This window comes from Penicillium diatomitis (assembly GCF_028827545.1).
Source record: "Penicillium diatomitis strain IBT 30728 chromosome Unknown utg000008l_segment0_segment0, whole genome shotgun sequence".
In the NCBI taxonomy this organism is placed as follows: domain Eukaryota; kingdom Fungi; phylum Ascomycota; class Eurotiomycetes; order Eurotiales; family Aspergillaceae; genus Penicillium; species Penicillium diatomitis.
The window spans coordinates 804,883-826,953 of NW_026623180.1; the positions used below are offsets into that span (position 1 = coordinate 804,883).

Sequence of the window (22,071 nt, forward strand, 5' to 3'; positions counted from 1 at the left end):
ATGAGAGAGATGCAGCTGGACAAAAGCCGGTAGAAGTCGCCCAGATTCTCATCCAGGTCTAGTCTCTTGCCCTACAGGTCCCACGTGCCTCTGCATGGATGACTGCAGATCGAGACTAAGCACATTTTCCAGGAATGCAAGGGGCCTGCGGCTGGGGGGGGGGGGGGGGGGGGAAGAGGCAAATTCTGGTGTTTCAGGACTGCAGTGGACTGCAGCAGGTAGCTGATCTTCCCTGCCATGTGGTTTTGGGCATGGATGATGAGGGTCGCACATGATATACAGTTAGGTATACAGTTAGGTATTTACATGCATGGATGTAACCGTGGGGCGCCCGGAAGGGAAACATAGATATTCAGCCTACCCTAGGTAGGATGGAGTTTGGGTAGATACTTGCTGGACACGAACATCTGGGCAGCTTTGGAGCCATAATACCCAGCAGGGACAGGTGTTGGCTAGGTAGGCACCACCCCATCCAACAATTCAGGATTCACCACTCATCGGGTGATTCTAGTCTATTTCCCTCCTATATAGAACGTTTTTCCACTATCCACAGCCAGATCAAGCAGAATCACGTATGCGGCGCAAACCAATAACCCCCTTTGGGAAGTAGACAAGAGTGTAATTTGGCATTTTACACCAATACACCAAACTCGGTAGTTCTTGGCTTGCATCAACCGTCTGTAGGATAGCGCTTTAATTTTCCAGAATATCAATGCCTAAGACGGCGGCGGAACATGAAAAGTGCAGTGGCCGTGGTCCTCTCTTCCAATCGTCAACCAAACAACATTACCTACTCTATAGGAGAAACGCCCGTGTGCGCCTCTTGGACCGAGATTCTCTCCAAGGGGCGAGGTCAATGGAACAAGCACATCGATCGCCACTTGACTTTCTAGGTCTGAAGAGACTTGTCTTATCTTCCTCTTTCTCGTGGATACACTTTCAACAAAAGGATCTAGTACGTAGATACCCGCTAAGGCTTTGAGAAGGCCATCACTTCATACGAATGTCAAGAGTCCACTCCGCTGGTCGAGAGGCGATCCAACAATGATCTCCTCTGCGCGGAAATGAGCCGCTGATTTACCATTTTGAGCATGAAGTTTTGAGTGGCTGCATGCATCGAACCGGTATGTAACATGCAGCATGCACATTGCATATTGCACAGTGTTGCAGACTAAAGCAACGAAGAGTCGAGTTGAAAAAGGAGACTCCACTATCATCCATCTGCAAGGTCCAAGCCATAAAACCTACCCCTAGGAGGTCAGCAAGCACACACAGTCGAGGACGGCTCTTCGTCCGTATATCGTCAGGAGGTAATAAGGCGAGGAGAGGAGGGGGAAAAAAAGCAAAACCTCAGCCCGCATGGCGTACATTTGATAGGATAGGTGACTGAGGACTACTGTGCTGCTTTAGTGCTAATCTACATGGTATATGATTAGTGTTTCATCTTGCCAACACGTGAAAATCCAAGAGTGGGTGTCTATGCAGAAGCCACGCTGCTGTTGATCCGGCGTGGCATGCCGTGGGAGAATTTTCCCTTGAGTTGTTTCTGGTAAGAGGCTGCTGTCTCGCAAATGGGGGCTCAACTTGGGGGTTTTTGCCATTGATGGCAAACACCAGAAAATTCTGCTTGTACTCCTGATCCCCAGGCATGATGCTGGTTCAAGGTTGTCACAACTTACCAGAGTGAATAGAATCGGCATGTGGATATAGGAGCCGCCTTATCTTTGTGAATAGTCAACTGAAAGTGAATAGTCAACTGAAAGTGAATGGACACTGCTGAATCAGGCAAGCGCTTTGAAGGCAAGAGTGTTAAACTTGTCTAATTGTCGACAACGAGTAGTCTTCTGGGAGACTCGTATTACTATATCTATCTTGGACACCAATCATGGCTCTATGCTGTCGATGTAGAGGGAAATATTGCTACTACAGCCCAAGTACACGTGGTACGGACTCAAAACGCAGTATTAGACCAGTAGTACTAATCAGTAGAGTCAGTACTCCTCAAAACTCCCCTCCTGTCGCGGAGCTAATTCACCCCCAACATCTCCCTCTTCATGCGTTGGCTCGTAGTGACGCCCTCCCAATCCCACCCTCAGAAAAACGTTGGCAACTCGTACCGCTACATCCATTGCTCCGCAACTAGTTCGCTACGCGAAGTTCTAGATCAACCATGCCACTCGAGAAACCTCTCCCCCTGTGAGTGTAGACGGTCAGCGATGGGGCATCCTGTTCCGTCTCCGCTCTGCCATTTCTCAAAGGACCAGCACCTGGTAAATAATGAAGGCACTGGTAAGGTCAGGCCCGCAGCATCAGGTATTTCCATGGTGTTGATGGAGCTCACGACGTTGACCCTTTACAGTGATAACATGAGACTACTCGGTGAGTCGGTACTGTTTGTTAGCTATGACTGGCTTTCTCTACCGAGTAAGGCGATGGAACGAAGAAGAAGCGAGAGGTCTTTCCCCCAGGTCCGAGCTCGAAATGGCAAGGCCGGTTTGTTTGTGTATTGAAGTTGATCGTCAAATGCCCATGAACCCTCTCTCTCTCTCTCTCTCTCTCTCTCTCTCTCTCTCTCTCTCTCTCTTTCTCCCTTCAGTCTGTTCGAGAAGTCTCCCAACTCCCCCAAGTGACATCATATGAACCTAGCGGTCCCGGTCGGGATCTCCCCGTGAAGACGAATTGAGTTATCCTTCACTATCCAACTGCATGTCCAACACTCAGGCGCTGTTGGAACCCAACATGGGCTTGATTGGTCCCTTGGGCCCGTTCCTCTGCCGCCCGCAACTCAGTCTGCGTGAGACCGCTGCAGAAGAGGCGTTGGAAGTCAGCCACTCGCTTACGGGATGGGTGATCGCCAGAGTGTACCCGTATCGGTGTGAACAAGGACTCTATCGAGGAAGTTAGATTGGGACCTTGAGGGGACACTTTGTTTTTCGGGAATAGCAGATCTTTTGGTCTGGATGGACCTGACAATGCTTTGATTGTGGATGAGTGCTCTGTCCGCGGCCGAGGTAGTTCGACTTGCCGGCGAAAGGGGAGCTGTGTGGCAAGAGTGAGCTACTACACCTTACACCATCTATCCCGAACTTTACTTCTGGGGAATCGAGCCAATAGTTTGTACTATCATCATCCTTCGGGTTGGACTGATCTCTGATTGTACAATGGAGCTTTCGTCGTTTGCCCAGAGCAGTAGGACTAAGCTCATCGGCATGGGTCGAAATCTCTCGATTGAAATATGGAGGGGGACTCCTCAAGCCGGGCGGCCGAGCCAATCTTCCACTACGTACGGGGGGTCTTGACCGTGGAGGGTATGAGATCTCACTAGACAGACAAGCAGGTGGAACGATCCTTGGTCTGAGAGAGCCCCAGGGCCCGTTCTTCATGTCAACTGACTTGAATCTTTTCTGTTCTGGATTTCCTGCGTGCTGAGCTCTCCACGTGGAAGGGCACCCCTGTTCTAAGCGGAAAGGATGAGATCCCAGGCAAGAAGGATGGAATGTCTATGCTGCAGACATCACAGCATGGTATGACGTCTTTCCTACGGGTTGTCTGATCAGTACGGTATTTCGTTGATCTCTGGATCGATGGTGACGCTAAGGCGTTATTCTCCAAGCCGTCGATGATCCAGCCTCCAACCTGCATATACGTAGCTTACCACGTCTCACGATCAAGGGTCAATAATGCCTTGGACTACGAGCTCGGTAGTCCAAATAGTGCTCATTTAGCTATCAACGCTTTGCACCCGTTTTAGATGAACATTGCAAGTCAAAGTCACGTATATGACCTCAGAGGCTTTGAGAAGGGGACTTTTGAAAAAAGATTCAAAGTTGGTGGTGATACGCATCATGCACTGCAATGGCCGAGCTGATATTACTGGGCTCTGATGTCATATTTCCATTCAACAGAAAAAGTAAGATTCGGACAGAGTGATACCAGACAAGAGGCATCAGAGGCGCTGGCTCTAGGGCCATGACTGACGATGCAAGAATGTCACATTGAACAGGTGTCGGGGCGAAGAGCAGAAGACGAGACTGAGAACTGTCGATGATGATGGCGCTCGAGAGAATTGGCATGATGATGGAGACCGGTTCTGCCTTGGTGCCGAGGTCACTAGAAGCACAGAGTACCCGATGCTCGAAGTGCTCAAGTGAGAAACCATGACAGGTGTCAATGACCATCTGACAGCTATTAGAGGCCCCGTCCCCACCCGTTTGCAGGTGTGAGCTGCCAGTTCTGCCTGTGTCCTAGATCGTAGCTTGTGTTATCTCGAAGGTGTCTCCATGTGAGGGAGGGCATTTGGCCTGCTGTCGAGCATGGCCACCCGCCAAGGCTCATCGTATAGTGTTGAGCACAGTTGAACGTCGAGGACGGCCTGTCACAAGAGGTCGAGTGTACATACGACTCTTCTGACAGATGCTCGAATCTCATCTTGTACACGTCGTGATCCAGAGGCACAGGTCCACGTTCCCGCACCAGCTCAGAAATGGCCAGTGATTCCTGCAAAGCATTTGAGGGCCGAGTGGACGGTGTGACAATTTGACGGAATCGTGACCGAGATACATGATGTTCAGCGAGATTGCTAGCGGTGCGGCGAGATTGCTAGCGGTGCGGTCTCGGAAGCGAAAATGAAACGCGCAGTGTGCCATCCCAGGCCAGAACAAGAGCGAGACTTTCCCCCGGAGTCGAATAATGACATGATCATTCATCCTGGCCGTTGGGCATACAGACCAATGACCCGAGTGAGGATGTGGAACAGCCGTGTTAAACTCATCCAATGTCGAGCTTTCGCACTCGAAGCGTCGATGAACAACTTGAGCTTTGAGCGCGGTTATGGCCCGCACAGTTGAGCTTGAAGCGCACAGTGTTCGACGTCGCGGTACAGAACTTCAGGTCCTAACATCATTAAAAAATGACTGAAACCACCGGGGTCAAGACTCACTCCCAAGGACCAGCATTGAATGAGGATTTTGTAGGACAACGGGGGCTCGCAGAACTTTGGTCTCTTGCCGGGGCGCTTGCTCAAAGAATTTGAATCCCTACAAGAAAAGGACATGACTCAGCTCTCGAAGATCAGAGTCACGAACTCTGACACGCACTAGGTCTTCGTTGGTCATGCACGACATTCGGTTTCACCTTCCAAGAGCTTTAGCCACGACAGTTACTAAGCACTTGTTTTGCAGTTAGCAAGTAATCGTGAGACACGGACTGTCTCGAGTACCACGCAGCATCTGCTGGTTAGCCGGTAGGCATCCGAGAGAGACGAGGCAGAATTATTATCAAGATAGTCTCGGGAAGGTAAGGAATATTTTCGGTCATGAAATGTATTAAAACGCAGGAGCATCGAGCAAATTTGACAGTATCCGTTACCAGCAGTTCGACAGATAACAAGAAGTATACCAAAACCATAGAATCTGTGGCCCAGACCAAGCCCAAGAAATGAGTGACAACAGGAAAGATGCACACGTGCCAGATTCACGCGGGCTGCAAGCCAGCAGTCGAGGATTCAGGCACAAGCGCTTTGGTCTGACCCTCGTGCAAGCCTGGGCGTGTCTGGCAACGTTTGCTCGTCTGCCTTCGAAGGACATGAGAATACATATTCACCCACAATATGGACATTGAAAGATGGTTTGGCCACGATAAGAGCAAAAATTCTGCAAAAACGTCATGACTCCGCTAAATTACAACCGGAGGCAAGAAACGAGGCATAGTAACAAAAAGTCCGGGACGGAACCTGGTGTGACCTTTGGCAATGGATTTGAAAACAGACGACGTATCAGCGCGGCTCGGCATTGTGGGAGTTCCACGAGCCAGCTCAGCGACGATCAGGGTTGGTTACCTAGATAAACAGTCAGCAAATTCACTATCGCAAGTGTCTAGTAGTGCTGATACTGACCTGCAGAATACGGCGAGAGAAATCGTGGTCATCATCTATGCTCCCGTTGCTCTGGCGGCGTGTAGCCATGTAGTCGCCATCGAAACGGGAGTCTGTCATGGAGGGAGGCTGCGAATCGCGACCATAGCCACCGGCTGTGCCTCGGAAACCGCCTTCAGCATTCTGTTTCTTCGATCGATAGAAGAAGAAAGCAGCTCCAGCAAGGGCCGCCAATCCGACGATACCAACCACAACACCGGCAGCAATGGCAGCGGTATTGTGGCTGCTTTTGATTTCTCCGGAAATGTCCGTCGTCTTTTGCTCAGCGTACGCAGTGTAGGTTGTCGTGTGGCCCACTGCATCGGTCACAGCGGAAGGCGCACCGTTGCTGCCTGAGTTTGGGTTCGACGTCGCGGATTGGCCAGCGTTGGTGTTGGTTCCCGTACCGCTGCCACTGCTGTTGCTGCTGCCGCTACCACTGCTCCCGCTACCACTGCTACTACCGGTGCCTTTCGAACTGCCAGCAGTGGTGGTCGCCGATACCGAGGGTACATCACTGACCAGTCCTGTCGTGTAGAGGGAATAGTAATCTGATCCTCCGCCTGTATTAAAAAGTTCAGTTATTTGATCATGAAGTCGGGGAACGGTTGGGAGCTGAATCTGGGGATCAAACATACACATATCTTGGGGCCATCCAGCACAAGCCGTGTTGCACTTCGAGCTGTCCACCTTGGAAGACGCGGGAGGTAATTCATTCCCGCAGAGGCAGTCTGTGCCAGATGTAAGGGCGAACACGGCGGCCTTCTTGCCATTGCAGCGATCGAAACACCAACCCGAACTCTGGAAGGTATATGAGACCTGATCCGAGAGTCCCTCCTTACTACTGTAACAACCGACGAGGGTTAGACTGTTACGAGGAGCTAGACGGTCGATGTACCCGGCAACAGCCGGGTTGGCTGCCAAAAGAAGACCGGAGATCGAAAGCGCAGTCCACATATTGTTGATGAGCATGTTGACGGTGGGAGGGGCAAGGACGTGCGACCGAGACACAGTATTGAATGGTCGAGTAGAGTGAAAAAATAACGTAACAGGAAAGACCAGGAACGACCCGCGTGACCCTTGGAAATTCCTTTTGACGTCCGATAATAATCGTCAAGGTTGAATATCCCCAGCAGCCTAGTGGGAAGTCGCACTGTTGTTTTGGGTGCGGTGATTTACCGGTCGGGGGTACGGACGGGGTTGGACCAAGGTCGGGGCTTTGTTGGAAACACCAGATGGAAAAAGACTCGATCGACAGCCACGGAAGGAAGTAACAATCCTTCTTAGCGAGAGTGAGTTACTTGAGGATGAAGCGGTTGTTGGTCGAAGTGAAGACTCTGTGGCAGACAAGCGGCAGGGTCTCGAAATTTGCGAGAACGATGAGTCGTGGACGAAGTCAGGGGGTGAAAGTCGGTCGAGTTGAGTCACGAACCAGTTGCATTTGCAAAATCAACAGAGGGGGATGAAAGCGAGTGCGAGGGTATGACCCAGGGGAACCAAGTGAAAACGAGTGTGAGGGGTGTTGCGAGGATGAAAGAGAGTCGAGAATGTTGGATAGGAAGGAATGAGTTGCTTGACAGTGGCACAGTGCGCTATGAAACAAACGTATTGGGGGGGGGATCTCTTTTGCCTTCTGTTTTAGTGTGTTCCTGTCGAGCCAAGTGGGTTTCTCTTTCAGGGACAGGAGAACCGCCAAGGTGGAAACTTTGGGGTTCTGGAGGCGGTACTGTATTTTACGGGCGGTCGATCTACCATCCAGCCCGTCGAGCGGAACTTGGGTCTTTCGGTGGTAATCGCAGGCATTTGTCGTGTATGGCCTTTTGAGTTCCAGAAGACTTCAAGAGATTGGTCGACGAACGTGTACTGGTATTGAATGTATGTATCGGGTATCCATGTATTATACAGCGCGCTGTACATATGTCTTTGAAAGTTAGCTACATGAAACTGTAATACGGTTTCTCGAAATCTTTAAATGTTTGACCATCTCGAGATCTCGACTGTATCTTCTGCCGGACAGGAATAGCGTCGATCCGAATGCAAGGTCTGTGCTATAAATACAGACCAGTCGCTAATGCTATTATACTAACCAACAAGATGCGGACTACTATAACTAAGCCTAGAAAACACTTCTTTAGCTACGTTGGATACATCATCCGTACGAAAGCAATATTTGGCTCGGTGGGCTCCTGTCGTTGGAAAAATTTTCTCCAAGTAGATTATTACATTTGGGGACGTCGAGGGCATTTGCCTACTTTTGTATACTTGGCCATTTTCAACAAGTCATTTAAAGCATCACTTTTACCTCGGCGTGTCGAAAATTAGAAAATTGCCGGTGCATGATTGGCAAGCAAACCCTGCGGCACGTATACCAGAATACCAGAATCACTGGAGCAGCACTCGCAAAAATGTAGTTCCGACCAAGTCTTGATGGAGTCAAGGGTGCCTACATAAGCGATTAGGTATTGGACGACCGTACTTAGCCGTGTGTGCGTCGGAGACACGAACTGTTTGACCGCTATGGCTTCGTTGGCTGTCTTAGTCAGTTGAGACTTGAGACACAATAAGTCAGCGATGGACGACCACAGTAACATAGTGAGTACACTGAGTAGTGACTCAGTGAGTGATCGACTCAGTGCCAAGCGGATATCCTGGAGATCAGACCTCTCCTCCGTGGTCGACATTGGTCTGCATGCTTGGTGGCTTAGGAGGCTTAGCAGGCTACGTCAACTACATACTATTGGAAGTCCTCTTCACCAGAAGAAAAGCCACTTTAGGCATCGGTGGAGTTAGTGTACTACCCGGTAAGTTACTTAGTTACCTTACATACTTCTCGTCCTCGAGGTGCATCCACCCGATCGTCTGTGATGAGCCGGCGCCCGGCAGGCCCGGCACAGCGCCACATACAGTAGGGTTTCCAGTCTTTCTCTACTCCTGCTCCGATCGCACAGTATCAGATATGTGTTCAAGAGTGGATGTCGATTGTTGCGAGGCCTTACTGTGAGGCCTTACTGTGAGGCGGAGGCTCTCCAGAAAACCCATGGAGCCTCGGTGTTTGTACTCGTCAATATGAAGGTCAGCGTCGGCAGTGGTGGACTCACTGGACTGAGACTGACAGTACATCACGGTGACTAGCGAATTATATCCGGGTAGGTTCAGATTTGGTTAAGAATCTGACCTCAGACACACATACCCTTGGATGTTAAGGTATATCTTCGCTGTGATCTTTTTTGGCCTGTAATCTCAAAGCGATTATGCAATAAGGCGATCTTAGAGGGCTTCATATATATATATATATATAGAATCTAGTCCTTGTAAGCCTGTACTTGACATTTCTGGGTAGTTGTCAGGGCACTACAACACATGTGATAACCTGCTGCATACGTATATCCGTGACACCCGCACATTACTTGATAGATGTATTAGATACATTGGTGTAAGACAATACCAATGTATATGCGCGTTTCCAATGTGCCATTTCGAATGCTCTAGTGAACCGAGACGGCCACATGAAGAAATTTCAAGACGAGAATCTATACAGACATCGATGCGCCTCGAATAGCACCAGCTTACTGCGAGGCCTGAATCTTGGGAATCTCCGCGTGAAGGTACCGTGGATCCTGTTTAGTGTTTACTATAACGCGGAGACATTGTTTACGAGGGGAAAGGACCGAAGACTCGGCGATAATACCTCGGCTTTACAAAAGCGAGGTATCCATTTCATCGCAGAACCGGGTGATGGACCAACTCACTGAAGGTATCATATACTGTACAATGTACATGGCTATCATAGTTACTCACACTCCACAGTAGTAGTCAGTAAACATAAGTTCTTGCTTGCGCCGCCTGTTCTCTCATCCCCTTTCTTTCGCAAATTGACAAAGTAAGGGATTTACCACGGATCAAGGTGAGCGGACATTGCCGGGGTGGGGCAGCCCCGAGAATCAAGCTCTGCTAGAAGGGAAGTGAAACGTGGAGAGTTGTTCTGTAAACCTGTGGTCGTACTGTATGAGCGTATGTATGTAAAATATGTATATGATACAGTATACACCTATGTATGGCCAATTGTATGTACTTTTCTCAATGTTGTAATGATGTATTTCAGCAGCGTATCAGAAAATTTAGTCTCAATGGGCAAATCCTTCTTTAGTCTTTACCATTTACTGTAGCACAACATTCAACGAACTGACAAGTCAGGGCGCCCGGCTTAAATTATTTTGTAGCGCACAAGATATACCGTGGCTTTCTCGAGAATGTTGAAACAATGAGAATATAGCCCGCGAGGTGCGGCAAGAGATCCAACATCTGACATCTTTAGTAGCCATGTGGAAGCCTCCTTCTTGCCCCATCGAAACGGGCAGACATCAAAATCATTAGGCCTTGGCTTCCATTGAAAGACCTTTCCTTCTTGGTAGCCGGAGGGACACCAGTGTTAAAAAGACTGCAGCTTAGAATCCTAGGTAGCTCCATTCCCCGAGGCGGACTCAGATGGGGACCCGTGAAAGACCCGACATCGATATCGTGGCTTTGAAGTTTGAGGAGTCCAATTCATGAGGAGTAAAGTGGGGCCGGGCAATCACCGGGCAATTTGTCTCTTGGTACATCTTGCGTGATTCACCCTTCAGATCTCACGACAATATTCCGTCCTTTCTGTCGATCAGACTAAGCTTGCTGAGCTATTATGGGCTCCAGACGATTTAGAACTGAATCGCTGGGCAAAAATGTATGAGAAGACATCGTTTCAGATCAGTCTTGTACGTAGTGCAGGTCGCCAGTGGCCACTGATATATTCCGCTTTTGAAAATCCACATCGGCTACACAATTGTTGATCCCAGCCCTGCACGGAAACTAAAGCGATTCAGGCCAGTTACTCCTGCGGAGTATGACAGATATTTTTACCTCTCTTCAGTCACGTGGGGTATAGTACTAAGGTGGGTAGTAACAGACAAAAAGCATGGATGTACATAGCATGGAAGTGTACGAATATCACTGACCTCGTTGCAGCATTCAGCTATTGAGTCGAACACCACTCGCGTCTTCATCTTGGCTGACATCCAACGTCCAACATCTCGAAATTGTACACGTGTACGGCTGTACGGGGCGGCCGTACGAAGACGCTGTGCAGCGTACAGTAGTGTATATTATTGCAGATTCCTCGATATATGTATGTATAATTATATTTTCAATCAACATAAATACAGTAATGTCTTGAACACCGCACTGTTTTTGGTAAAGGCAGTCTACACTCTACAGTATTGAGGAGTATTAAGGAAGCCTATAGAATCCATATTTCAGTCGTTTGATTGGCGTGCGTGGAAGGCCTAGACTCCCGATTGGCACATTAGAACGTCCAACTGCATGCAAATTTCTATTCACATCTGACTCCATCAGGTAATAACCAGGTCTAGAACTTCTCATATTCTATGCGAAAACGCCTTGGACTCGAGTAGAAAAAAAAAGGATTTCCCCTTTGCGCCCAGGTCAGACTCCATCGGCTGAGCTGGAAGCCTTTCAAAAAGATCGAGGGTACTCTTACGGCCTCCAAGCCGACCTACAGAGCCGTTGACCTATGCCTCTTGCAGACTTGCACTCACGAGAGACCTTGGTGAGAGATGAGGAGTCGAAAAGCCATGTTACACCCATGGCTCAAGAGTGTCCACCCTCCCCGGGCAACTCTCCATGCTCCGACGATACTGAAGATGTCCTTGTGGGAGATTTAGTAAGGGGAGCGGAAGCTTTACTTGTCAATTCAGCCCACGTGACATAAGGTTGTATCCGTCGAGGTCTTTCAAGCAAAGGGACTAGAATTCTGTAGTGCCCATATTTTGTGACAAACAAGCAATGAGAATAGTATGATTGAGATGCGCTGTACTTTGATCCAGCAAATATGCGTCTCCGCCCATTTTGCTATGTATTCAGTGGCATTTTTCATGGTTGGATGTGCGCTTCGACATCTGGGCTTAGTAGCTTGCACCTTTTGAGGGTACTTGTAGACTCGGAAAGGGTTTCATTCTCTTCGTTCTCAAAACGGCATAGCAGGTCTGTGCTTCGATGAGACAACAGTGCGGCTACCAAAGGAGGGATTACCAGGTGCCAACACGTCGATGGCGCTATGGATTGAATGTGCCATGGACAGAGATGTATCCTATAATCATGCACATAAATCTGGAAAGGCATTCATCTATCAAAAATAATCTGCCACAGTATTCCGTTGGGCCTGCGTTTATATACATGACTGAATCGTGGCCACAGACATCGAAGATATCGCAGAGGACCGACCTCGACATGACCGCAGAGGGTTGCTCGAGACTGCACTCATGAGCAGTTTCGACGACCCTCACACTTCTGACTTCCTTCAAATCTCCACCATCAAATTTCGGGCTCGTTGATTGTCAATCATGGTGTCCGTGCAATAGTTATCAATCGTTTCTGCCATTTAAGGCTTAGGAATGTGTATCGTTTTGCTGACCATCAAGCAGCCGGACAACACAAACAACAGAACAACAGGGTGAAACTCGAAAATGGTACCCTGAGCAGCGACTCCAAGAGGAATATTTTCGTGAGTCCAGCCTTGGGACACCCAGTATCCCATCAGAGATGCAATGGACAGAGTCGTGGGAATGGGAGTGCCTTCAAAGTACTTTGACTTTCCAGTCTTGTCCTTTGGCAAGACGGCCACGGTGACATTGAAACGAGCCAAGCGGGTCAAGCCGCAGAGAACGAAAAAGGCGAGGAGGAAGTGATCAAGCGAGGTACGAATACCGATTGCAAATGCGGCCGCTGCGGGAGAGAGACCGAAAGAGATCTGGAAAGAAACGCAAAATTAGCTCATCGTGACTGGGATGTTTATAGATGGGGCGAGGGTCATACCAAATCAGCGAGTGAATCCAGCTCCTGACCCATCAGCGAAGACTTCTTGCGCCACCGGGCAATCTTGCCATCCATGAAGTCGAAGAAAAGACCGAATGGCATGAAGCCGAGAGCAGCCCACATCGCACTGTAATCAGATTGGTCACCAAGACAGTAGCGCATTGACGAAAACACGGACATGACTATCCTCCGCAGTTAGCACGAGCTCAAGCCAATATCAGTGTGTTACTTGCCTCCGCAGAAACCTGTATTGTACCTTGTCAGCTGGTTAAGTTCGAAAAGACGACACAATTTGGGTTAATAAAGAGATGACCGTACCGTTGAGCTCCGTGACCAAATCAGCGAGGTGAAGGGCCCTGTAACATGATCAGATATGCTTCACAAGGAGTCTGTCGTATGCCGTCTTACTTGACCAAGCTAAAGTGGCCGTGCTCAGAGGACAACAGCATCTTCTGCTTTTCCTGACCTGCAAGACTGGAATCAGTAAAGGCGCTTTCGGGTCTAGTATGAGCTCGACTCGAAACCCACCCCCGTCTCCGTTGGAGTTGCTCGTGGCCATATTCGATTTTCTGCGAGACATGCTCAAAGAAGTAGTTTGGTAAGGGGGCACTAGGCTTCAAAAATGGAATTTGCGATATGGCCGCGCTGAATTGAAAAGGTGTGGAAAACGCGGGACTTGGAAAAGATGACGATAATCCTGCTTCCAAGAGTTGTTGACAGACGCACAGTCGCTGAGCGGTCAACGTCATTTACATAAAATCACATGGGCAGTAACGGTGGGGGCGGTGCACAGTGACATGCGCCACGAGTTCTTCAGCCACGCAGGAGAAAAGGTTTCCACGGCCCGATATCGAGCCGATAGTTTGTCGGTGCCTAATTCGTCAATTGGAACAGACAAGTACGGAAGTACTACTGCGGCAGTGCTGAGTGCTGACTACCTAAGCAAGGTCGGCATTCATCGAGACTAGGAACTTTACAAGTAGCAAGATCATGATCACGATGACAGAAGCGACAAGTCGACCAGATGTTTTTGTATGACTGGACATAATTTACAGTCCCTGTCTGCATCCACAGAAGCAGCAATTGTATCAGGACAATAAAGGAAAAAAGTATTCCTGCAGAGAGCTCCCAGATCCCCCAAAACGCCATAACAAGAAAGTTTAGCCAGCTAGCATTGGACCTCAACCACGACCACGGAAGCCGCCACGAGAGCCGCCACGACCGCCGAAGCTGCCACCGCCACCGCGAGAGAAGCCACCTCCACGACCACCGAAGCTACCACCACCACCCCGACCACGGGAAGCACCGAATCCGCCACGGCCACGGGGGCACCACCGCGACCACCAAAGCCACCACGGCCACGAGGAGCACCTCCACGACCACCGCGGGCACCACCGGCACGCTTGGGCTTAGCAGCACCTGGTGGAGGCTTGGGCTTGGGAAGGAACCTGTGGGAAGAAGTCAGTATGCGCTGTTCTTGGCGATGTTGTATGACTTTGGGACGATGATCAGGTAGACATACTTCTCCAGGGGCAACAACTTGTCACCACCAATATAGACCTTGTCACCAGGCTTAAAAGAAGTTGCGACAATGCCCTCTTGGGGCTTGATGGTGAAGTACACCTGGTTGATGGGGCCGAGAACCTCATCGACCTTGCCAATGGGTGTCTATCAAGCTCAGTTAGCTCAGTGAACCATGCCAAGACAACATGCTAGACCAGATGTTCCATGTACCTTGTTCTCGAGGTAGATCGGGGCGTTGAAATAGGGAATCTTGGGGTTGATGGACTCGCAGACCATCTCGCCCTCGCAAGCGTGCATGACAGTACCCATTTCTATCGAAGATAATCAATATATACCGCGACATATCGTATCAATTGAGGGCAAATTTACCAAGGACCTGAGCGGGGGGGCCAAAGGACGGCTGGAAGCCTCCGCGGCCTATGTGCCAGAAAAAAATTTCGTTAGCTTTCGTCAGAAATCTCTCGCGACAGGACATGGAGAAACATGTCACATACCACCACGGCTGCCGAAACCGCCCCGGTTAGCACCAGTACCACGCCCACGGAAAGACATGTTTGAGGTTGTTTGTCGTTGGGGTGGTCTCAGATAACGAAGTTTTCGGGTGGTGGAAACTTCATCGCGGTCCAGCGTCGCTAGCCAGGGCAGTTTAGAGTCACATGATACACCGCCCGTCCCTTGAAACAGTCATTTTCCCCTCCAAGCGGGATGGAAGCAGTCGAGTCAGACCATCTGCCCCTCTTCATTTCGCCGGTACGGCCAATTTCTCTGAAGTTCACCCAGGGGAATTGAATCATGGCTTCCGAAACCCCAAAAGAGCTGCCGGTCCGGCCTGCTGAGCAGGCTGAGGGTAGCGTTCCTACCCCGCCAAAAAATGCTAAAAAGCAAGCCCCCGCTCCCGAAGTCCTTCCAGACTGGCTTATTGAACGCAACCGATTCTTCGAAGAGCTTTGGCAGCAACACCTCGAGGAGACCAAGAACCGACCGCACCCTGAGATCAATGTGACCCTCGATATTGGCGACGGCAAGCCCACCCAGGTCCCTGCGAAGGCCTACGAAACCACCCCCGGATCCTTCCTGCGCGATGTACCCAAGGAAGTCAGCGCCGATGTTGTTGTCGCGAAGGTCAATGGAGAATTGTGGGATCTGAACCGGCCTCTGGAGGGCGATTCCACCGTTTCGCTCGTTTCATTCAATAGTCAAGAGGGCCGGGACGTGTTCTGGCATTCTAGTGCCCATGCTCTCGGCGAGGCGTGCGAGTGCGAGTTTGGATGCCTCTTGTCCCATGGTCCCCCTACCCCTCAGGGTTTCTTCTACGATATGGCTATTCCCGGAAAGTACGTCTATAAACAAGGACATCCGTGCATGCTATGGCCTCATACTAATGAACAACGTGGGATAGTCGTGTGGTGCTTCCGTCTGACTGGCCGGCGCTTGATTCCAAGGCATCGCGCATCTTCAAGGAAAAGCAGAGCTTCGACAGACTGTGGGTCTCGAAGGAAAACCTTCAGAAGATGTTCGCATATAGCAAGTACAAGAATTACTACGTTGATAAACTCACCGCCGGAGACGGTGCTTCGGTGTATCGCTGCGGAACGCTTGTCGACCTTTGCCGTGGCCCTCACATCCAGAACACCGGCAAAATAAAGGCCTTCAAGATTCTCCAGGTAAGGATTTCAAATTGCTGGTCTGATATGACAGTATACTGAATTGTGATCTTCTTCAGAACTCTTCCGCATATTTCCTCGGTGACCAGAGCAACGATTCCCTCCAGCGCATTCGTGGCGTTGCTTTCCCCGACAAGAAGTCCATGGCCGAGCATTTGAAGTTCTTGGAGGAGGCTGAGAAGCGAAACCATCTGCGCATTGGCAAGGAGCAGGAGCTATTCTTCTTCGACGATGTGTCACCTGGAAGTCCCTTCCTGCTCCCTCGAGGTACCATCATTTTCAACGCTTTACAAAAGCTTCTTCGATCCGAATACCGCAAGCGTGGCTATCAGGAGATTCAGTCGCCAAACATGTACTCCACGGAGCTTTGGAAGACCTCCGGACACTGGCAACATTACGCCGATGACATGTTCAAGTTGAACGTTGAAAAGGGCGAGTGGGCGTTGAAGCCGATGAACTGTCCTGGACACTTTATCCTCTTCGGGCACCGTGATCGAAGTTACCGTGAGCTGCCCATGCGTATTGCTGACTTTGGTGTTTTGCACCGCAATGAAGCTTCTGGCGCTCTCAGCGGTTTGACTCGTGTTCGCAAGTTCCAACAGGTAAGCTTACTCATCCTTGGAAATTGACCAGAGGGCCACGACTAAAATTTTTGACAGGACGACACACACATTTTCTGCGAACCACACCAAATCATGTCTGAAATTGAGGGTCTCTTCGATTTCCTGCAAACTATCTACGGCCTGTTCGGCTTCACCTTCAAGCTGAAGCTTTCCACTCGCCCAGAAAAGTATCTTGGCGACCTTGAGACGTGGAACTTCGCTGAAGACCAACTCAAGAAGGCCATGACTAAGTTCAAGGGCAATGATTGGGTCATTGACGAGGGTGATGGAGCTTTCTATGGACCTAAGATCGATATTACTATCGCGGACGCTCTCAAGCGAGAGTTCCAATGTGCCACGATTCAACTTGATTACCAGGCGCCGATCAACTTCAAGCTGGAGTACGTCAGCAAGGAAAAGGCCGGAGAGGAGACTGCCGAGCAGAAGGAAGGTGATAAGAAGGAGGGCGAGAAGTCTAACCAGCCCGCCCCTGGTCGATCCCGTCCCGTTGTCATCCACCGTGCTATCATCGGCAGTTTCGAGCGTTTCCTGGGAATTCTGATCGAGCACTTCGCCGGCAAGTGGCCCTTCTGGATCAGCCCTCGCCAAATCATGATTGTGCCTGTCATGCCTGCTTTGAACGAGTATGCCCTTGAGGTGCAAGAGATCTTGCGCAAGGACAAGCTCAACGTTGACGTCGATGTCTCTGGTAACACACTAGCCAAGAAGATTCGCTCCGCACAGGTAAGATATTCTTTAGCAATTTTGATGATCCCTACTCGGGCGTCGTACTCATACGTGGTTCCAACAGGTCAGCCAGTACAACCTGATCTTTGTGGTCGGACAGCAGGAGATGGAGTCTCGGTCGGTCAACATCCGCAACCGCGACGACCCTTCAACCCAGAAGCTGGGAGTGATGGTGCCGCTCGACGAAGCTCGGGAAAAGATTCGCGCTCTTCGGAAGGAGCGCCGGTTGGAGACGAAATTGTAGAGTGGTCTCTGCCGAATGATATCCTCCAAAAGCGAATGGACATTATGTGCAGACCTTTTCCATTTACTCCCAGTGATGATTTATGTCGGTCCCGTTTCAACTGCATGTCATCAAATATGTCTTACGAATATCAATGTCGATATAGCTACGACCAAGATCATGCCAACAGCGCAAGCCGCAAGGGAATAGAGTATGTAGAGATGTCTATCGTAGGATGCCAGGATTGTCTAGCGCCGATTGCATCGAGAGGGCCAATGCACGATTTGGGTCAAGTACAGCAAGGTGATCGATCACGTTGGTTCTCCCTGTCTGGTCAGGTCATCGTCGCCCTATTCCATGAAAGGACCACACGTGTATAACCGCTTCAAGGTGACGACCGACGCAATTGTCACAGACCTGCGTAAAACAGGCGTCGAAACGTGTACCTCGCCACGATTCAGACGGCTCTGGATCGCCATCCGCCAGTTTTGACCTTTTTGGCATGAGGCGGATAAACCGAATTCACAAACCGCGGAGCGTGGACATACTCCTACCGAGATTGTGTCATGAGCCGTCAAAGGCATCACAAAGGTACACGGTATCCCCATTGTTGGATCGTCGGGAGTGGAACCGCCATGTCAGACTGCAGTGCTATTTCTTCGTTCTTACTAGTGGTGAGACTCGACAGTGTTTAGGACGAACCTCGGGGCAATTGATCTTCTCGACTGGATGAGCTCGGCATGGTATTTCTTGCAGGTCTGAAGAGTGTGATGGTCTTCGCTTACACCGGCCAAGCTCCGCAAGAATGGGTTAATGTATCGTGGGAGAGCCCTCGTGCAGCAGCTTCAGGCAAGAGAGCCAAGCAGAAACAGAGGAATAGAATTTCTGCATCATGTGTCTCCACCGTGCAAGGAGCACAAGGAGCAAACAGTGTACAGCTGCATATCGATGTCAGTTTGATATAGGTTTAATCGGCTTGCGATATTCTCACAACGGCCGCAGCTTTGTTATAAAAGCTACTGGCACCCTTCAACGTGTTATGACTGCAAACGTAGCCCAGTCGAGAGTAAGGTTGTCATTTAGGAAGATGGAACCTTACTGAGCTTAACGCTCTATGAGATGCACGCTCTCACACAGGAACAAAGAATGGATATACCTCAAGCAGGCATTCATACAAAGCCGAGTGTTTCGACTCCACACAACTCCGGAGGATCATCGTATCATTCACGTCGGCGGCCCTCCCCGAAAGAGCTGATGCATTGCACGATCTGAACAAAGAAATGTGCCCGACTTCGTCTCGGATGACATTGAGGACATGGGAACATTCGAGGTCGAGGAGGAGGGGGAGGGATACCTGAGCACTGCGGGGCACCTTTTTTCCATCTTCTCATCACAATTCACATCACCTCCTCCTCCTCCTTCCTCTCCTCTTCTCCTGATTCTCATCCTCTTCTTCTCCCACGGAGTCGTCGTCACTCAGTGTGTTTTGTCTCTCGTTCTCTCCCACCTGGGACCCTTTTTCTGCTACGTCGGCGGTTGCTGTTCCTGTCCTGGCCCAATCCTACCCAATCTATTGTGCTTTGCTGATTCCCCTTTTCCCTCCTCTTTCTCCCCATCCTCGTGGCAGTGGGTGCTCCATCTCTGTCCCCTAGGACGCAGACTTTCTCAGTCATTCAACCGAGACTGCTCACTCTCGTTTTGAAAACGGACTTGGAAGCCCAAGAAAACATTCACGAGTAGACCGCTCCCAACTATCCTCTCGTCCTGTCTTCTCCGTCAACCTTATTTCGTGCCTCTTTCTCCCCTCCCCCCACCCGCCCGTCTTGAAAACAAACCCCGCCCGTCATGGCCGATCTCCAGGGTCGTAAGGTCTTCAAGGTCTTCAACCAGGACTTTGTGGTGAATGAACAATACAATGTGACCAAGGAATTGGGACAGGGTGCCTATGGTATCGTCTGGTGAGTGAATACATGTGATGCGACTGTGATGTCCAACGGAAAGACTGGGAAAAACAACGAAATCCCGGAGCTTTGGGCACGAGACAAGACAGGTGAAGCTAATTCTATCTCCGCTCATCTCGCGAACACAGTGCTGCCACCAACATCCAGACCGGCGAAGGCGTGGCCATCAAGAAAGTCACCAATGTCTTTAGCAAGAAGATCCTCGCCAAGCGTGCCTTGCGCGAGATCAAGCTTCTGCAGCACTTCCGCGGCCATCGCAATGTAGGCGGATGCCCCTCCCTCGTCTGCTGCAAGGCCCCGCGCCGCCCGTCTTGATGGCCCTACTGACCCTCGGATGTGCTAGATCACTTGCCTGTACGATATGGATATCCCCCGCCCGGACAACTTCAACGAAACATATCTCTATGAAGGTACGAACCACGCTATTGTGGGAGACTCGACTCCTCAACCACGTACGCAGATCTTGGATCTGACAAGGCTATATTAGAGTTGATGGAGTGTGACCTGGCCGCGATTATTCGATCTGGTCAGCCCTTGACTGATGCTCACTTCCAATCTTTCATTTACCAAATCCTTTGCGGCCTGAAATACATCCATTCGGCCAACGTCTTGCATCGTGATCTGAAGCCCGGTAACTTGCTGGTCAATGCCGACTGCGAGCTCAAAATTTGTGATTTCGGCTTGGCTCGTGGATTCTCTATCGATCCAGAGGAGAACGCAGGCTACATGACTGAGTATGTCGCCACAAGATGGTACCGTGCGCCGGAGATCATGTTGAGCTTCCAGAGCTATACCAAAGCCAGTATGTATCACCTTCGATGCACCCACCACACATCGTGACCATTTGCCGACGATGGTAAGGTCGAACGACGGGTAGAACTAACGAATACAACTTCTTTCAGTCGACGTCTGGTCGGTTGGTTGCATTCTGGCTGAGCTGCTCGGTGGACGACCTTTCTTCAAGGGCCGTGACTATGTCGATCAGCTGAACCAGATTCTGCATTACCTGGGTACCCCCAATGAGGAGACTCTCGCCCGTATCGGATCGCCTCGCGCTCAGGAATATGTCCGCAACCTCCCATTCATGCCCAAGATTCCCTTCCAACGACTCTTCCCTAACGCCAACCCGGACGCTTTGGACCTGCTGGATCGTATGCTGGCTTTTGACCCTTCCTCGCGTATCTCCGTCGAGGAGGCTCTCGAGCACCCTTATCTTCACATTTGGCACGATGCCTCGGATGAGCCTGTCTGCCCGACGACCTTTGACTTCCACTTTGAAGTGGTGGACGACGTTCCTGAAATGCGCAAGATGATCCTCGACGAAGTCATCCGCTTCCGGGCCACCGTTCGCCAACAGTCCCAGGCCCATGCGACCCAACAACAGCAGATTGCCCAGGCGACTAACGTACCGATTCCGGACCACCAGCAAGGCATGTGGAAAACCGAGGAGCCTAAGCCTCAGGAGGCGGCCGCTGGCGGCGGGCATATGAATGATCTGGAGGCTTCGCTGCAGCGCGGCATGGACTCCGTGCACCGGTGATCTTTTTGAAAAGACCTTATTTTTTTGTGGGCGGGAAGCCTTCTCCTACTATCTAGCACCAACTGTGATTTGACCCTTTCTACCTTGGAGTAATATTCTTTCTCCCCTTGCCCCGGTCCGGCCGAAAACTTGCTCGTAATTCTGCGTTGTTATGCGATCCGTTCCCGTTCTACATGCACATCGTATGTGTTGATGCGATGAGCTCTTGATCCTCGATGGGGGCATGGAAACTCAGACTCGACGCGTAAAGGTATTGTCTTTGTTCGAAGATAGACTTGCAAAATGACATTGCTGCGCACACAATACGTCCACCTGCTTCGTATGCCACCATTTACCAGGCTTTTGGGGGGGGGATGATAGCTTGCGCGAGTTCGGCTGCAGCCCATGATTCGTTATAATCAATTCCTTTATCAATCATTTATGAAGCCTGCCCGTCTACCTATATCGCCCATGACCTTCGTGTGGTACAACCCTTTGCCATAATCTCCCACACGTCAATGGTGCGTACGGTGGGATTTTTCGCAAAGATTGATTGCTGACACAATTTTTGGTCTCGATGTAAATTGCATCCATGAGAGCTAATGTGAGTGTGTGACGAGGTGAATGGGGCACTGTAACTTTGAAAACCTGCAAGGAAGTACTTGTGGAAGAAAATTGAGCGGAACACGCTCTCTAATTACTCAGATTTTGACATTATGTCGATCTTGAAACTAAAAATAATGCTAATGCAATCGCTCATGCTACCTGCTCAGTTCAAATCCAAAAAAAATATTGCACCCATGTTGCCCAACCCAGCAGCGAATAGGCCGTACCCAAAAATAAAGCAAAAAAAGAGAAAAAAAGGGTCCCCATGGGATGAAAGGGAAAATGTAAGAGGAAGATGAAAGAGACTTGAACAACGAAATAAATCGTACCAGATGTACCCAAGCCAGGCACGAATGTAGCGGCGTCCGAGAACCTTGGAATGGGGAGGGATCTTTGTTGATGTCAAATGACCAGTCGGAAGTAATACTTTGATAGTAGTCAATGTGA

General features: G+C 50.1%; 5 protein-coding genes across 5 annotated transcripts; 2 read left to right on the forward strand and 3 right to left on the reverse strand.

Annotated features, from left to right (window-relative positions):
- Positions 1–5,812: 5,812 nt before the first annotated feature.
- N7539_006313 (uncharacterized protein) lies at positions 5,813–6,883 on the reverse strand (the record flags this gene model as incomplete). Its single annotated transcript, XM_056935915.1, has 3 exons — positions 5,813–5,836; positions 5,894–6,474; positions 6,550–6,883. The coding sequence occupies 3 exons, from the start codon at positions 6,881–6,883 to the stop codon at positions 5,813–5,815; spliced, it is 939 nt and encodes a 312-aa protein (XP_056788839.1).
- A 5,461-nt stretch (positions 6,884–12,344) lies between these two features.
- N7539_006314 (CDP-diacylglycerol-serine O-phosphatidyltransferase) lies at positions 12,345–13,358 on the reverse strand (the record flags this gene model as incomplete). The annotated part of the gene is made up of 5 exons (XM_056935916.1): positions 12,345–12,713; positions 12,779–12,960; positions 13,097–13,134; positions 13,187–13,244; positions 13,307–13,358. The coding sequence occupies 5 exons, from the start codon at positions 13,356–13,358 to the stop codon at positions 12,345–12,347; spliced, it is 699 nt and encodes a 232-aa protein (XP_056788840.1).
- Positions 13,359–13,946: 588 nt separating this feature from the next.
- On the reverse strand, positions 13,947–14,854 carry N7539_006315 (H/ACA ribonucleoprotein complex subunit GAR1/NAF1; the record flags this gene model as incomplete). The annotated part of the gene is made up of 5 exons (XM_056935917.1): positions 13,947–14,226; positions 14,301–14,446; positions 14,513–14,613; positions 14,672–14,719; positions 14,797–14,854. The coding sequence occupies 5 exons, from the start codon at positions 14,852–14,854 to the stop codon at positions 13,947–13,949; spliced, it is 633 nt and encodes a 210-aa protein (XP_056788841.1).
- Positions 14,855–15,094: 240 nt separating this feature from the next.
- On the forward strand, positions 15,095–17,559 carry N7539_006316 (threonine--tRNA ligase THS1; the record flags this gene model as incomplete). Its single annotated transcript, XM_056935918.1, has 5 exons — positions 15,095–15,636; positions 15,702–15,966; positions 16,026–16,568; positions 16,626–17,312; positions 17,380–17,559. The coding sequence occupies 5 exons, from the start codon at positions 15,095–15,097 to the stop codon at positions 17,557–17,559; spliced, it is 2,217 nt and encodes a 738-aa protein (XP_056788842.1).
- Positions 17,560–19,383: 1,824 nt separating this feature from the next.
- mpkA (mitogen-activated serine/threonine-protein kinase SLT2) lies at positions 19,384–21,039 on the forward strand (the record flags this gene model as incomplete). Its single annotated transcript, XM_056935919.1, has 5 exons — positions 19,384–19,496; positions 19,628–19,760; positions 19,843–19,909; positions 19,960–20,301; positions 20,402–21,039. 5 exons carry the CDS (start codon positions 19,384–19,386, stop codon positions 21,037–21,039), a joined length of 1,293 nt encoding a protein of 430 aa, XP_056788843.1.
- Positions 21,040–22,071: the final 1,032 nt, after the last annotated feature.